Raw genomic sequence first — 17,836 nt, forward strand, 5'->3', positions numbered from 1 at the left:
ATAAATTAGTGATATTACTATAAGATTACCTATGACAAAATGAATTTGTTTAAAGTTTTTCTAATTAGAGCCCAGGCCTTTAAGGGTTAAATTCATAAAAGAGTTAATGAAAAACAGCGGATTTTAAATAGAAGCTTAAATAATTTAGAACAACTCTTATCCTGTTAACCATTTAGATTTGAAACATTAAATATTTAATGATTTCATATTGGTATGATACCAATCACGATGATTTGTGGATTAAATTCATTACAGCGCCCGTAACTGTCTTCATAAAATGCTTTAAGATAATGTCATGTTTTTATTTGTTTAACGGAATATATAATATTTAAAAGAATAACAAAAATCGAAGTTTTCGATGATATCGACTAACATTATCTGCTACTCTCTTGATATTTGTGTTTTTTATAAAAAACACGTTTAAACTAGTTACGAAGCCTTAAAAATAACATTAAATAATTGTTACTACTACTGTGTAAAGTGCAACTCGGTTGAAAACAAGTCCCTAAACCATTACAATTAATGACTAACGTTTGCTTTTCATATTGCTGTTACAGACGAAACCTCTTAAATAACGGATGTCGACTTTTCGTTTTGCCTGAATATTCTGAATAAACCATATCATCGGCTCCAGACATTGATGCCATTGATCCTTGACGACGAACAACCGACAGCTAAAATAAATATAAGAGTTAAAAAAAAAAAACTATTTGATATAAACTATAATCGCTTTACAAACCGTCGCACTCACGCCGAACAAGAAGGAGAAATCAGTTGGCGAACAGTAGAGAAAAATCAATTTACAAACAGTATGTAGAAATTGGCGGAAAATATTATCAAAACAATAAGATATTTAATTAAAATACGTAAAATATTTATTAATTTTAATTAAAAATGTATTCGAATCCAGAATTAAAAAAAAAAATTCATCTTTTTAAAATAATTATTAGAACAATTTTATGGAAAAAAAAAAAAAAAATTGAATTTAACAAACTTCGAAATATCTACCAGTATTGTTTAAATGTAAATGTATTTATAAATAAATTTAAATGTATCTACCAGTACTGTTTAAATGTAAACTAATAACTTAATGTTAAATTTATATCTAAAAAAAGAAATCTCACATTTCCAGATTTGCTTGCCGAATCTCCAGGTATTTTTTCCTCTTCTGCATCTGTATCAGTAGCTGCTAATACCTGAGAAAAAAAAAAATCAAAAAACCCCTGAAGATGAATAACTAAAATAAATACATATTAATTCTTAATTTAAATGAACATCAAAATTCACAGAAAATTAAAGATCTCAAAACTAATTGACCGACATCTTATTTTCAAAATTTCTCATAAGCTGAAGGCTAGTCACTAATTTACCAATATTTTCAGAATTAATAATAAAACTTAAAAAATTAATATTTAAATCTGAAATTAAAAACCATTTCCAATTTAGTTAGACAAGGTTATGCCTCAAAAATTAATAGATAATAGCAAAAACATATTTTGCTTTATACATTTATATATATTTGCTTTAATATCCGGAGAAACTGTGACAAGTGAGTATAAAATCTTATATGCGTAGAAACTGTAATAAGTGAATATAAAATCTCATATCCGTAGAAACTGTAATAAGTGAGACAAAACCTTTTGTAATAACTCGTGGTGCTCTTTTTTGTTTGAGTATGATAAACTTTCCTAAACAAAAAAGATACAAATTAATCAAACCTATGTTTTCCATGTTTTACAAACCAATCTTTATTTCTTATAAATTACCTCATCCATTCCAGCGAGTTTTGTTATAACCTACAACATTTAATAAATTAAAATATATTATATGTTAAAAATATTTTTATTTTTTTATTGTATCGATAAAATTTATATTTATATTTGAACAAAAAGTAAATAAATAAATATACTTTATAACTGTATCCTTGATTTATAAGAAAACGTTGTCTTTTGTTTGAAAAGAACATCTCTTCTGTGTCCTAAATCAAAATTCCAAATTTGAAAAAAACTTTCCTCCATTCTCATATAAATTACTTAAAAATAGAATCCATCAATGAGGTATCAAAGAATGTAAAAGAGTCAAAAAATGGAAAAGAAAGAGTCAAAAAATGGAAAAGAAAGAGTCAAAAAATGGAAAAGAAAGAGTCAAAAAATGGAAAAGAAAGAGTCAAAATGTAAAAGAGTCAAAAAATAAAACAATAAAGGTTATTTATTATAATATGTAGTAATTAAAGTCAATATTGATTTTAAATAAAAACTTATTTATATAATCTTTTTTATTTATACAATCTTTTTTATTTATATAATCTTTTTTATTTATATAACCTTTTTTATTTATATAATCTTTTTTATTTATATAATCTTTTTTATTTATATAACCTTATTTATTTATATAATCTTTTTTATTTATATAACCTTATTTATTTATATAATCTTTTTTATTTATATAATCTTTTTTATTTATATAATCTTTTTTATTTATATAATCTTTTTTATTTATATAACCTTATTTATTTATATAACCTTATTTATTTATATAATCTTTTTTATTTATATAACCTTATTTATTGATATAATCTTTTTTATTTATATAATCTTTTTTATTTATATAACCTTATTTATTTATATAATCTTTTTTATTTATATAATCTTTTTTATTTATATAATCTTTTTTATTTATATAATATTATTATATATATTATCTTTTCGTCAAATATGCTTTTTATACTTATTATTACTAGCATTATAATTATTATTATTAGTTTTTAATGTACTACAAAAAACTAAGAGTACAAAGTAATAAAGCAATCACTTTTATGGTAGATAACTAGAATGGTAGAATTCGATAAAACTTACCAACAAACTATTTATCACAAAAACTAAATTATTAAGAACTTACTGTTGATACCAAAGAATAAAAGAATGCGTTATATTCCTCAGCAGCCATGTCTGAAAATATATTCATTTGTAAACACTCAATAAAAACATATCAGCATTTTTTAAGTAAAATCTTTAAACGTCAATTTAAAAAATCAGACTGTCAAAATGACGGTCTAGGGTAAACTACTTAAAAAAATGATGATCCAATGTAAAAATGTGCAAGTATACAACAAACATAATGTGTAAGTACACAATAAAAACCAAATTAAAATAAATTAATATTTATAAATTGATGTCACTAGTACACTTTTTAAAACTAGATAATAGTATAATAAAATGATATAGACATTATAGTATTTATATATCATAGAATAATATACATATAACATAATGGATAATACTGAAAATTATACATAAATATAAAAAAATAATAGCTAAAATATTTGTTGATTATCACGTGCTTCAGTAGCTCTATACCTTTTTTAGCTCGCAAAATTCTTCCAAGGCGTTGGGCTTCCTTGGTAAAAAGGATACAAAGTGTAAGTATTGTTAAAATTATACCAATAAATGTAATTTTAATAAATATATACACACATATGTACACACATATATACATATATAAGGATAGGTCCTCCTATATATCCTCCTTTTTTCTCTATATAATATATATATATATATATATATATATATATATATATATATATATATATATATATATATATATATATATATATATATATATATATATATACATGTATGTTATGCTTTATTTATAGAAGGAGTATTAAGCACTTGCTGTCATGTTTGTCCAAACATTAGACATACTTTTGAAGAGTTTTTTTGAATATTGATGAAAAATATTAATGATCCTGTAAATATTTAAGGGTCTTGGGGGAAACTCTAAAATAATTTTTTATTCAAAGTTTTCTCATTTCCGGTGTTATTTTACTATAGAGAAGGTATTAAAATGCAATTTATAAAAATTGTTAGTTTTTCAGCCCATCCTAATATAGTCATATATAATAAAGACACGCATAAATTTAGAAAATTATTTATATTAGTGAATACTTACTAAAAAAATATTTATATTTTTAGTAAGTATTCAAGTAATTTATATTTTTAGTAAGTATTCAAGTAATTTATATTTTTAGTAAGAATTCAAGTAATTTATATTTTTAGTAAATATTCAAGTAATTTATATTTTAAACATTGAGTTATCATTAAAAGAGTTGTTATTTTTATTTAAAGAATATTAATATTATAATAAAATAAGAACTTAATTTGATATAAACTAATGAATAATTACAAAATAATTTATCTATTTAAGATGGATAAAAAAGTTTAAACTGAATTCGAAAGAAAGTATTTTGACAGATAAAAAAGCTTCCACTTAAATTATAAATATAATGAAAATATTACGATGAATAAAGTTATAAAAAAAAATTTAATGAAGGATTAGCTATAAACAAATGTTTCAAAAAAAGTTTTAATGTACAAATAATTTCTGTGATAAAGAGAACCATACTTCATGGAGGCCTAAAAATGTATTCATATTTCAGGGTGACCACTGATCAGAGTATATTTAGATAAACATTCTAAAATTTGTAAGATTTCTCTATTTTAATATGTTTTAAGAAAATAAAAACCTGTCTTCTTGAACCACCATGAGAAGAAATCTAAATATTAAATTTTCTGTGTTAAAAATACATTTATAAACGTTTATTAATAAAACATTGAAAAATTTTTTGTGTAAATAATTTTAAAAAAGTTTACAAAGTTTTTTTGTTTTTAATTTTACAAAATAAATATACAAATAAGTATGTAATACAAGTTAACAAAATAATTCACTTGAATAAGGACATTTGCTTCAGGCATATCAAAAGATGTATCACCAACCTAAAAATAAAAAAATTTCACCATGAAAAATTTTAAAAATAATTTCCAATAAAACAAATCCCAAAAAAAAAATAAAATTAAAATCTATACAAACAACTTCTATAAAAGATTATTATTCAATAATCAATTCAATAAGATTGATTCATCTTTGAAAGTGCACAAAGAAAGTTTTTTTAACACTGTTTAACTATAAAAAGAAACATTACCTTAGAAATGAATATTGTGTTTACTAAGGGATTATGAACAAAGTTTTGTATGATATGCAATCTCTCATTTTGTGATGTTGGTCCATAGATAAAAGGCCTTAAATAAAAATTAAACACATATTAACTACATGTTATTAGAAACACTTTAAAAAAGTGTTTCTAATAACATGTAGTTAGATGTCGTTATCATTAAATGTTGTGTTATCTAATGATAACACAACATTTAATGATAACGACATCTAATGATAACACAACATCTAATGATAACCAATAAATTGTTAAAAAAAAAAATAAATTGTTAAAAAAAATAAATTGTTAAAAAAAAGTGCACTTTATCAATTATTATCGAAAACAGCAAAGACATTTTAGTTTTTTATAGTAATAATAACTTGCTGTGGGCAATTTAAAATAGACTTAGTCTCTGTGCTATTGTCAAGAATAATGATTCAAAAAATTTTTTTAAACAACCTATGGAACTATGAGGCATGAAACTTACCTTTAACATTTTAGGAATCTAAAACTTTTAAAAAAAAATAGAGTCATGTTCAACTTAACAGCTGGTATATACAGAAAGTATAAAGTCTACTGACTAATATTAAAGTATACCACCTGACATAACACATTTATGCCTCAAAAATTTCTGAATGGGGTGTTAGATAAAAATGTAACAACCTATCATACAATATAAATTAAAAATTGCATCAGTAAATACAAAGTATTTTACAAATGCTGTGTTTTTGATCGTTACACTAGCCAAGTCATGATTTGATATCAGTATTTTCATTTTCTATCAATTAAAACAAGGCAAAAGATTTTGTTTGAAAAAAAAGTTAAAAGTGGTACCAACATCAAAGCGTACAATCATCAATACCAACATCATATAAATACAATCATGAGCACCAACAATATTTAAATCTATTTTATAAGGGTTTTACCAGCATAACTGTATGCTGGTAAAATCCCTTATATATAATGACGTTGAGTAGTCATAACCCCACAAAAGTATACTTAAAAAATATCTTTTTGAATTAATAGCAATTATTTAAAAATGAAATTTTTAAGTAGGAATTTTCTAAAGGATTCTATTTTGAGTGCAAATAAATGAAATAATGAATAACCAATACCGAAATATGAAAAATATCAATCTTTCAATTTTATTAAGAAAATTTTATCTATTCTATGAGGCTGTGTATCTAATTAAAAATGGGAGAAGTAACTTGCTTGAGTTTATTGGATTTTAAGATAAGATTAAAGTTAAAGATATCTTAGATTTCAAGACATGGATAAGATCTTACTTTAGTTGCAGATTTATGTGAAGCATTAAAATAAAGTGTTACACCCATGAAAGTTTATTAATGCTGATTTAAAATTGTATCATGAAAATGTTAGATTTTTAAGTTTAATAAGTGATGTTAAAGATGATGATGAGGTTGATTCATAATAAAAATCAGTTTAATAAATATTAGGAAATGTTAAAACCTTGAATGATAAACCAAAAATAAAACTTGAAACTTTAAAAGCAATAGCAACACGGATGAAAAACTGGAAAAAAAATAAAATTTTAAACCTGAGAAAATTCCATGTCTGCTCAAGCTAGTTCAGCATTTAAACGAACATTTAGTTATCATTCCTCTTTAATTAAAGAGCTTATAAATTTAGGTTTAAAGGAAGTTAACAGGTTTTGGATTTGATTAACAAATGACACAAACACAAGATATGTTGTGTTCAATATTTTATAAATTAAATAAACAAAACAAAACTCCAGCACTTTTGGTTTTTAAAACATATGCTACCAACACTATGTTATGAAAAAAATACAAGAAGGAAGTATTTATATATTTATCTTATATTAGTTAACTTTTCAAAAAGATATTTTATTAAAATTTTATGAACTTTATGTGTAAAAGATATGTAAGATCACTTAAAGCTTACTTGTTCAACTTTACTGCTTAAGAGTTTACTTACTTAGTACTCTTACTGTTTAAAAGCTTACTTGTTCAACTTTACTGCATAAAAACTTACTTGTTTAACTTTAGTGCTTAAAAGCTTACTTGTTTAACTTTACTGCATAATGCTTCAGGGCAAATACGTTATCAGCAAAAACAATTATTTTGTCATTCCTCCTTTAATATAAATGAGTAATTTATAAAAATAATTACAACACAATACTATAAACATAAATTTCTATATTCTTAAATTTAATACATGTGGAACTGCATAATACAACCGTTTGTCTCACCTTTCATGAAATCGAATTAAAAACTGTAATAAAAAAAAAAAAAAAAAATTTAGAACATAAATAAAAAAAAAAAAAATCCTGAAAACATTTTTTAACAAACTATTAAAAACTCTTTATAACTTTTTAATTTTTATTAATATGATTTATTTATAATTACTTAAAATAAAAATAAAAAAATAATTCTTAAAATATAAAAATAAAAAATAAAAACTTTTATTAAAAAAAAAAATCAAACCTCACATGCTCTAAATTTGTTGGGGTTCATCACATAAAATAACTAAAAACAACAATTAAAACAATAGGGAAAAGTTTTATAGACATTTTTGAAAAGTTTTTTTCAATAACTTGACAAAATCACTTTAAAAGTAAAAACTATAAAACAGGGATGCGGAGTCCCGAAAAGGACTCCGGATTTGAAAGTAACAAAAAGATTACTTTATCCTAGTTTTTGGTATCCAGGAGCTCTAAAAATATAAATAAGTTTATGGACTACTTATAGAAAAAAAATTAAGACTTTTAGGTTAGAGGAACAATCATTTTTTGAACTCGGAGTCCTTAAGTATAATGGCAGCAAGAACTCCGGGTTTAAAAGCAATAAGTTTCATGTCATTAAATCTCATGAATTTTTTTCTTATAGCAGATCGATCATAAGTCAACAAACATGTTTAGAGCTTCTGGACACTATGGACTTGGAAAAAGTAGAGATATAAAGTCATATTTCTTTTAGGACTCCGCATCCCTGCTATAAAGTCTATCAGATAACATACACTCCGCTTCCTAGATGGTATACTCAAATATTCTCTGTAAAATTCTGGACTCATTGGACACCAAACCTAAAAGTAAATAACTATCTAGTTAATATAAAATAGTTATGCAACACTCATGAATAATAACTGAATAATCAGACAATAATACCTCAGCACATTGTACTCTAGCAAGATATCCATTATTTTGTAATTCCATCCAATTTGCTTCATAAAGTTTTGGCCCGATCAAAAAATTAAGATCCTAAATAAACACAACCAAGCTACGCAAAAGATAGCTATGAAATAAAGTGAAAAAAAAAAAAAAATTTATAGACATAAAATAATAACTATGTATACATGCATGTATGCAGTGTATATATGTATGTATGCAGTGTATATATATATATATATATATATATATATATATATATATATATATATATATATATATATATATATATATATATATATATACATACACACACACATATGAATTGGTGAATGTTAAAAGGGTGGAAGTCCAATAATGTAAACTTTCGGGAAACCAAAATAACTGCATTTTCCCCAGTAGTAAATTTTTGTTAATGGTTTAATAAATTTTTTTTTGAAGGTGAAAAAGATTATCCTTTTCAAAAAAAATAAATTATTAGACCATTAACAAAAATTTAATACAGAGGGTTTTTTTTAGTTTTCCAAAAGTTTACATAGTTGCACTTTTAACATTCACCGATTCACCTATATATATATATACTCATATATCTTATACTGCTGATTTAGGTGAGCAGTGTGACGTCATACTGAAATAGCCTGCTGCCGGGGGCTTCAGTACATACATTGACTGACAAATAGCCTGACTCGCAGTGGAGTGCTGCTACATTGACTTAGGGTTTGGCATGGGTCAGCAATCTTTTCATTCATTATTCTTCTTTTTCTAAAAAATCCGTATTGATTTACATAAGCAAAAAAAGTGAGCAAATGCTTACATAAATATGCCATAGTAAATTGACCATTAACAATATATTTGAAAAAAAAATCCTAATTTATCTATTAGTAAAAAAGAAAAGAGTACAAATTTGAAATTAGGGCCAATTCTGATGCATCAGTATCAACCTGTATCAATCAAAATTGGCATCCACCAAAAGTAGGTATCGGTGCACCCCTAATATATATATATATATATATATATATATATATATATATATATATATATATATATATATATATATATATATATATATATATATATATATATATATATATATATATATAGTACGGAAGGAAAAAAATGATTCTTATGCCAACAAATATGCCACTTTTAATTACTTTCGTCCAACATTTGCGTGTTGTCAGAAATTTAAAACCATTAATTTAATTACAAATTATTTGTTTTTTTAAAAAACCGCAAAAACGCAATTTTAATTGACTTTAAAAACATTCTGAATAAATAACTCTGAATGTTTTTAAAACATTCTGAAGAATCTTTTTTTAAAACATTCTGAATAAATAATTCTGAATGTTTTTAAAACATTCTGAATGTTTTTAATAATATAAACAATATTTTTATTTTTAAAAACAAAATGTTTTTATTTTAATTTTTTTTACTGTAAATCATGCACGGAGTGTTGCTACATCGACTATATTATATAGCCTGACTCGCAACGAAGTGCTGCTACATCGACTGACAAATAGCCTGACTCGCAACAGAGTGCTGCTACATCAACTATCTTTTAGCCTGACTCGCAAGGGAGTGCTGCTACATCGACTGAGGGTTTGGTTGGGGTAGGGAGTCTATCAAGTAATAAAAAAAAAATTCCGATCTTGCATATAATTTTTACTTTTTGTCAACAAAATACAGAAAAACCTTCTGACAACCAGTTAGTGGTTATATATATATATATATATATATATATATATATATATATATATATATATATATATATATATATAGATATACACATTATCCTTCTTTTTTTTTCCAACTTTAATTACTGAATACAGTAACTTTTCTAAAAAATAAGTAAATATAAACATTAAGTAATATATATGATGTGTTTCTCATTCAACTTAGTTACATTAAAAAGAGCTTTGTTAAATTTTTTTTTTTATTCAAACTCTTCATTAAATTTTTAGCAATTTTGCATGATAACCTTTGTTCTAAAGATAAGAATAACCTGAAATATAACAAAATTATGAGTTTAAATAGTAAAACTTTTGATTAAATTATTTTGAATGTATCACAAGTTAAACATGGAACACCTATACCGTAAATACTTCTTAAAACAATTTCTTTACTTCATAAAATTAACTAATATAAAACATAGTAACCAAAAAATAAGTATCATTTAAAACCTGTATCTTGTCATCTTCTCTAACTAGAGTAGCTGTCAAACCAAGCTTGCAGTGAGCATTAACAACTAAAAAAATCTTTAATTTCTTATTTATACATAAACTGCAAGAATATGTTTGTAACAACATTTTTTAGTTTTCAACAACTTACTAGTAAGTACTCTTCGGAACTGTTTTGCTGGAATTGTATGAACTTCTAGAAGAAAACAAACCTTCACTAAAGATTTTTATTGGAGTAAGAACCACAAAAAAAGAACCCTTCATACACACAGATATTAAAAATATTATTTCCTAACAGTACAACTCATAAACATTTGAAAAATTTTTTCCCCCCAAACTTTACAAAAATTTTCCCTAATGAAAAATGTTGAGTGTGGTACTATTAGAAATGTTGTGACTCTATACACTATTGTATAGTGAACTGTAACTATATTATCATAACAGTTTAGTAAAAATCTGGAGAAAAAAAAGATGCCAGCAAGTTATTAAAAAAGATTATTAAAATATAAATAAATTAGATGTTTTTAATAAACTTTATTAGTTCAAACATTGTTCTTTTTTAATAACTTTAAAAAAAAAATTGCTACAACTTAATTATGGAAATTATGTATAAAATTTTATTACTATAAATTTATTAATTGTATTTATTTTCGACCAATAAATTTTTAGACAAAAAATATAATAAATAAAACAAATACAAAATGACAAAAAGTTTATACCATCAAGAAGCATTAAACCCCATTCTGTATTTTTCAAAAAATCCATTATCTAAATTTCAGAAAAATCATTAACAAATGATAATAAATTACAAAGCATTCAAAAGTAATTGGACAATAACCATAAATTATAGCCATAAACAAAAAGTACATGGACAAATTAACTTTCATAATATTTTCTCATTAAACTAACTTTTTTAAATCAAATTTCCTATGTCAACATGTCAAATTTTAATTCAATTATGAAATAAATATATATATATATAAAAAAACAACAACCACATTGGTGGATAAATGCTCAAAATTTTCTGAACAATCATTTGTATTAAAATAATCAATAACCAATTAATCATAATGATACATAATAATATTTAAAGCTGTTAAAAAGTTTCTTAAAATAGTGTATGACTCTAAAACAAATCTTAATGAAAATGAACATTCTTCAATCATTTGCTGAAAAGCATTTAAACTAGACAGCACAGCAATGATAAAAAATACCATGGAGTGATAAATTAAAATTAATTATGTGTGGCTCTGATGGCATAAAAACTGCTCAACATTCAGTAGGTCACTGAAATGATGTTAAGTGCCAAAATCTCACAGTAAGAAATGGTGGTGGCTCAATATTGGTTTGGTCATGTTTTAGCCGTGATGGAGTCAGTCGGTCAAATCTATCAAGTTCAAGGCATTATGGACAAAAACATGTATAAAAGAATAATCAAGGACACAATGCTGCCACAAGTAAAGAACAAAATGTTGCAGGTTTGAGTCTCAGAACAGCCATCACAATCTCCAGAATGAAACCAATCAAACATTTTTTGGAGCACATTTAGAGAAAAATTAGCGCAAACCAGATAAATTACAGGAGTTGATTAAACAAGCTTGGGAGGAATTACAAATTGATGTTTTAATCAATTTGGTTGATTTAATACCACATATTTTCAATGATGTCATTGCGGCAAAACATTATCCAACCATGTACAGAAGAACTCTTGTAAATTGATCTCTTATAATTCTAAAGATTAAATAAATTCTTTAAATCAAACAAATTTTTGGTCCCTTAAAGATTTATATTTAAGATTAAACTGCTAACATTTGAAAATTCTTGAAATTCGAACATATTTTGAAATTCCTTGAGGATTTAAATTATTTGAGTTCAACTGTATCAGAAAATATGCAGATTATATACAGTCCCTGATCAAATTATTAGCCCACCTTATCAATTTTGTTAATTATTGACGATTTAATGTTTTTGGTGCTGTTTAAATCTGATTGCAATATTGTTACTAGTTGATTTATATTTTTTTGTTTATAACTTAACACTTTCAAGTTTTTAGAAATACAAAATTATATTTAGGGTAGCAACAATTTCAGGGGGATAAGTGGCACCTGTTTACTTTATAAAATTCATTTTTGCCATTCATACCAATTTAATATGTTTTCTTTGTAGTGATGTTTTTTTAACCAGTTACTCAATTACATAAGATTTGTATTATAATATACTTTGGAACAATTTTTAAGCAATTATTTCAATACTTTATTATGTATTTTGCTATAAAAACCAATTTTTATTTCTTAAAATAGTTTCAGTAAAAATAAATTTTTTAAATGCTCTAAATTACAAAATGGGAAAAAAAGAAGACATTAGTTCTGAAAAAAAAAAAAGTAATTTTTTGATATCTTTTGACCAACAAGCATTCTTCAATAAGTGAAATATCAAGAAAATGTGATATATCAAGACGCACTGTAAAACAAATCCAAGACAAATTGAAAAATGGCCTCCCATAATGTGTTCAGAGACAAGGCAAATGCGGTCAAAAAAAATAAATTAATACTCAGGAATGAGAGAATGCTAGTAAAAATAGTAAAAGAAAATAAATTTGCAACATGTTCTGCAATAACCAGCAAGTTAAATGAGATGGGAATAAATGTAGCAACAATGACTGTTCGACAAAGTTTGCATGGATTGGGCATTAGAAGTAGAAGGGAAGCACAAAAGCCAAAATTAAGCAAAGCACAGAGAAAAAAACGCCTGGACGAAGAAGTATCGTAGTTTCACTATTGATGACTGGAAATTGGCAAGTCATTATAATAGAAGTTTAGAATTAGAAGTTTAGAATTAGTTTTTTTCTTAATATTTTTGTCTTTATATTCTGTGATCATTTTTATTCTGATGAACTCCCCGGATTTAAACCCTATCGAAAATGATGGGAGTTATTAAAGAGAGAAATTTCCACCAAAAAGGTCACAAATAGGACCCAATTGATTAAAAAAGTTATTTGGCATTGGAACCATAATGCACAACTGAAAGAAATAGCTTTAAATTGTCTCTACAGTGTGCCAAATCGCCTTCGTGCAGTGATTAAAAATAAGGGAGGATCAACAAAACATTGAGAATTTCTCTTAATAAACATTATCAAAATTTTGTGTATTTTATGTTAGAAAATAATTATACTTTATATAAATAAAAAATTTGTTTTTGTATTTTTGAAGAAATTTAACTACCAGAATAAAAAAAATTACAAAAATAGCAACGTGGGCTAATAATTTGATCAGGGACTGCGCATTGTGTAAACAATTTTTAATAAATTTCTTTAGTTTGTATAAATATTTATAAGCCAATCATTTGGAAATTTTATTTAAAAAAGTTAATTTAATGAAAAAGTATTACAAAAATGCTGTTTGTCAAATTACTTTGGGATGCTACTAAACTTTAATATTTAAGATCAGCTTAAGGGGAGAATTTTATTATGAACTTTAGTGATTTTAAAAAAGTACCTTAATCTATAAACCTTTCATTTTAAAAAGCATACTTTTTATAAATTTAGTTCTAATATATACGAATGCCCTAATTCACTTTAAAAAAAAACTGAACTCTAAAGGATTTTATAAATCAGCAGTTTATAATCAACCTTCGGAATAAGGAAAAAAGGAGTCAGCAATAAATTGCCAACCTCAAACTGTTAGAGGTCAGCATCAGGTCGGCAAAAAAAAAAAAAGAAACAAAGGAGTTACCATAAAACATAGAAACATAGTCAGTAATTTTTTGCCGACCTCAAACACTTTAAGGACGGCAGTTAGACCGGAATTTTCGAATGCCGACCCTAATTCCAAGGGCTGTATAATAAATTACTTTTATATTTTTTATAACGAGTTTTCAATTAAATGTTTTAATCAAATAATTCTTGATTTTTTTATAATCAATTTATAAATACAAAAAAAATCTTGAAGATAAACAGTAAAGATAAAATTGTTAAAAATAAGTTGAAGATAAAATTGCTTCTTTATTCACTAATAAAGCTTGAATTTTCAAATGCAAGTTAAAATATAAATGTTTTTTTTGTCACAAAATGTTTAAAATAAACAAAACATACTAGTGTGGATTCATATGATCTCTTCATTGTATGCGCAATCATGGAATACGTTGTAACAGCAAGGTGACAATCTATACAATAAAACAAACACACCAGTTAATTAGTCTTCTATAATAAATAAAAATATAAACCATAATAAAAAAAGGCAGGGGTCCAAAAACATATATTGAAGGTTTGGATTTGGATAGGAAATACCTCAATTCAATTTATGTCAAAAAAAATAATTAAAATTTTAAACATGTATTTATCTCACTTTAATTTTTTGAATTCAGATAATTTTTTATAAAAAAAAAAAATTGTTTAAATAGATTAACAAATGAAGACCTACAAATGAAGAAAATCTATTTAAACAATTTTTTTCTAATTTATAAAAAATTATCTGAATTCAAAAAATTAAAGTGAGATAAATACATAATTAAAAGTTCAAAACTAAATACCAAAAGTTGCCGAAATAGGGATTTCATCAGCTAGATTGCATTAACCAGCCTGATTGCATCATAAAAACTGTTTTAATTTTAATTATTCTTTTGACATAAATTGACATAACACAGTATTGGAAAGAAATTGAGAGTCAGCAAGTAAACCGTACATCAAGCATCAAGTACAAAAAATTAGAAATCTCCATGGACTAGATGCAAAGTGATATGACAGTTCTCGCTGTTTATCAAAAGAATTTGATTTGAAACCTTACAAACCAGCTAAAAAACTTTGATATACACCTGCCATAAAAACCAAGCACCTGGATGCCATTAGATGAACCCACAGTGGAAGAAAATACTATTCTCAGCCTTCAACAGTTCATAGTACACAAGCACCACATCAGGAAACTACCTGGCAAGAGATTTTGATGACAAATATACAATATTGATGATAAAACATCTAATGATTTGGGAAGCAAAATCCAAGAACAGGGTTGGTGGTAGAGACCACCAACCCTGTTGAGTTGTTGCCTGGTAGGCTCAAACTTTAATGGAAGTTCATAACTGCAATATTAACTAGCAGAATGGAGCGCTATGCCAAAGTTAGTAAAAAAAATTAAATTTCTGGCATAAAACAATGTCAAAGTGCTCAAAAAGCCTCGACCTCAACTTAATTAAAAATCTATGGACAGAATTGAAAGAAAAAGTGTTGGAACAACTGTTAAGTGCCCCAAAGTAAGGTAGAATGATAAAAGAAGTTTGTGTTAGGGGTATTTTAAAGAAGTATTGTCAAAGTCTAATAGATGTTGTCTAATAGATTTCATTGTTTATTTTCAGAAACAGAAAACCTGGTTTTAGCAACTAACATACAAATTAAGGCAAAAATAAATAAAAAGTGTTTTTACTTTTGAATCAAAACAATAAACTTAGTTATCTTTTAAATCTAATACATTCTTACCAACTGGCTTATCTTTTGTATCAGATGTAAATCTACAGATATGTTTATCATCTATATTTGCCCACAACTTGAATTGTGATTTCCATTGCTCCACAGAAACACCTAATCAAATTAAAGTTCAATATATCTAAACAAAAACCAATCTAACTAGTATCAAAGTACTACACACATAAACACACACACATGAATATATTATCATACATACACACATACATACAAACATACAAAATGCCAAAAAAAAAGTATAAAAAGTTTAAATAGTTTTATGTTTATTATTTTAAGTTTTTCACTGTTTTTGACTACATATTAAATAATTATGAATATAAAATAACTAATGCACACTGGTTCCCAGGCCTCCTTTTAAAACTTTATTTCATATTCTACAGTTAGCTATAGATGATATACAAGAACTTCTTTGATTTAGTTTTCATTGTTTTCACATTAGATTCCTCATCGTGGTAGAAATAATACTTTTGAGCCTGTGCGGATTTTTAAAATGGCAGAACAACTTTGTCCTAATTGTAAATATTTTGCATCTAAAACTTCATTCTGTTTTATTTTGATTATTATAATCCTCTCTTATAATTAATGTTTTCATATTACTATACCTTAGAATCCTATTAAATGATCAATAATTTTTTTATCAAATCATAAAGTTAATCTACTAGTTTAATATAACTTTTGACATATAATACTATCAAATATCATTGCATCAATATATGAACATAAACCATTATACTTTTAATGTTATATATATAAAAAAAAACATTTTGCAGATTCTTTCAAGCTGATTATATCAGCTCATTTTTACAAAAAGGCTCAATATTTAGAATAGCTTTTTTACAAAATAGTTTTGCCAATTTTTAATATATGGGTAATAACCCAGAAAAATTCTAAGTTTGATGAGAAATTAGAAGCTTTTATTTTAGCAAAAATTTGAAAAGATATACACAAAAGAGAATAACATTACCAGCACTTATTCTACTTGAATAAGTAAAAATATTGTATTTATTAGTCCTATATTCCAAGGTCTACCAGGTCCCCACAGTATAAAAACATGAATAGTATACATTTATAGTTACATGAAACAATAACAGTTTTATGTAATAATAACAGTTACATGTAACAATAACAGTTACATGTAACAATAACAGTTACATGTAACAATAACAGTTACATGTAACAATAACAGCAACAACAACAAACAACAAGATATTTATTTTCCTTTTTAAATCATACAGCAATATTATAATAATAATAAATATAATAATAACAAAAAATTCATAACTCTATTGATTGTAGTAAGTAAAAATAATTGCTTAATAAAAAAATAAAAAAATAAAAATATATATATATAAATGATAATATAAAATAATATAATAATGAGTAAATTAATTATAAGTATTTAATATAAAATAACTAAATGATTGATAGGGATGGTGTCACTCAAACAAAATTCTGATCAAAGGAGTGACACCAGTTTTTAAATATAATATGATTAATAATAAGCATACACACATAGAACATAAACAAAGTAAACATTTAGAAATCATACTTTGATGATAATAATAAGCAAACAAGAAGTTAATGATAATAGTTGTAGTAATCATAATTAAAAAAATAAGAGTATATTTTAAATATTAAGTGAAAATCATGTCAATAAATTAGAATAAAATTTTTATCAGAATTTTTTTAAATTGATTTTGTTTTAAATTAAGAAAAGTTGATAAAGGTGTTTGAAGTTGTAGTTTTTTGAACTCATTCACTATGCATACAAGACTCTTGTTACATTCACAAATGCACTGATAGACAACAGAATGTTTACCATACTTCTGAGTTTTAAATAATGGTACAATAAGTTTTCCATTATATATGTTTATAGAGTATGTATGTATTATTCTACTTTCTGTAAAAAAGTCTGTTATAGAAGAGAGTAAATTTTTATTAAGTCAAAAACAAAAAGAAGATTAGCAAATTTTACAAGCGCTGGAAAGGTAGGGACTTTTAGTTTTTTGAAAGATTCTGATGTTTCTGTGGAGCAGAAATAGCAGAATCTT

At 24.7% G+C, this 17,836-nt stretch overlaps 1 protein-coding gene across 1 annotated transcript in view; it reads right to left on the bottom strand.

Annotated features, from left to right (window-relative positions):
• Nucleotides 1-551: 551 nt before the first annotated feature.
• LOC100208821 (TFIIH basal transcription factor complex helicase XPB subunit-like) overlaps nucleotides 552-17,836 on the bottom strand; it is a 52,128-nt gene continuing 34,843 nt past the window's right edge. Inside the window, 20 exon segments of the mRNA NM_001309760.1 lie at nucleotides 552-674; nucleotides 1,125-1,196; nucleotides 1,638-1,688; nucleotides 1,767-1,796; nucleotides 1,910-1,978; nucleotides 2,899-2,948; nucleotides 3,357-3,396; nucleotides 4,526-4,555; nucleotides 4,728-4,775; nucleotides 4,982-5,078; nucleotides 7,033-7,104; nucleotides 7,221-7,243; nucleotides 7,456-7,497; nucleotides 7,988-8,053; nucleotides 8,136-8,228; nucleotides 10,316-10,380; nucleotides 10,464-10,508; nucleotides 11,032-11,080; nucleotides 14,403-14,473; nucleotides 15,780-15,881. Of these exon segments, the coding sequence (NP_001296689.1) occupies nucleotides 552-674; nucleotides 1,125-1,196; nucleotides 1,638-1,688; nucleotides 1,767-1,796; nucleotides 1,910-1,978; nucleotides 2,899-2,948; nucleotides 3,357-3,396; nucleotides 4,526-4,555; nucleotides 4,728-4,775; nucleotides 4,982-5,078; nucleotides 7,033-7,104; nucleotides 7,221-7,243; nucleotides 7,456-7,497; nucleotides 7,988-8,053; nucleotides 8,136-8,228; nucleotides 10,316-10,380; nucleotides 10,464-10,508; nucleotides 11,032-11,080; nucleotides 14,403-14,473; nucleotides 15,780-15,881 (1,238 nt within the window).

Source organism: Hydra vulgaris, chromosome 11, assembly GCF_038396675.1.
Source record: "Hydra vulgaris chromosome 11, alternate assembly HydraT2T_AEP".
NCBI classification, from domain to species: Eukaryota; Metazoa; Cnidaria; class Hydrozoa; order Anthoathecata; family Hydridae; genus Hydra; species Hydra vulgaris.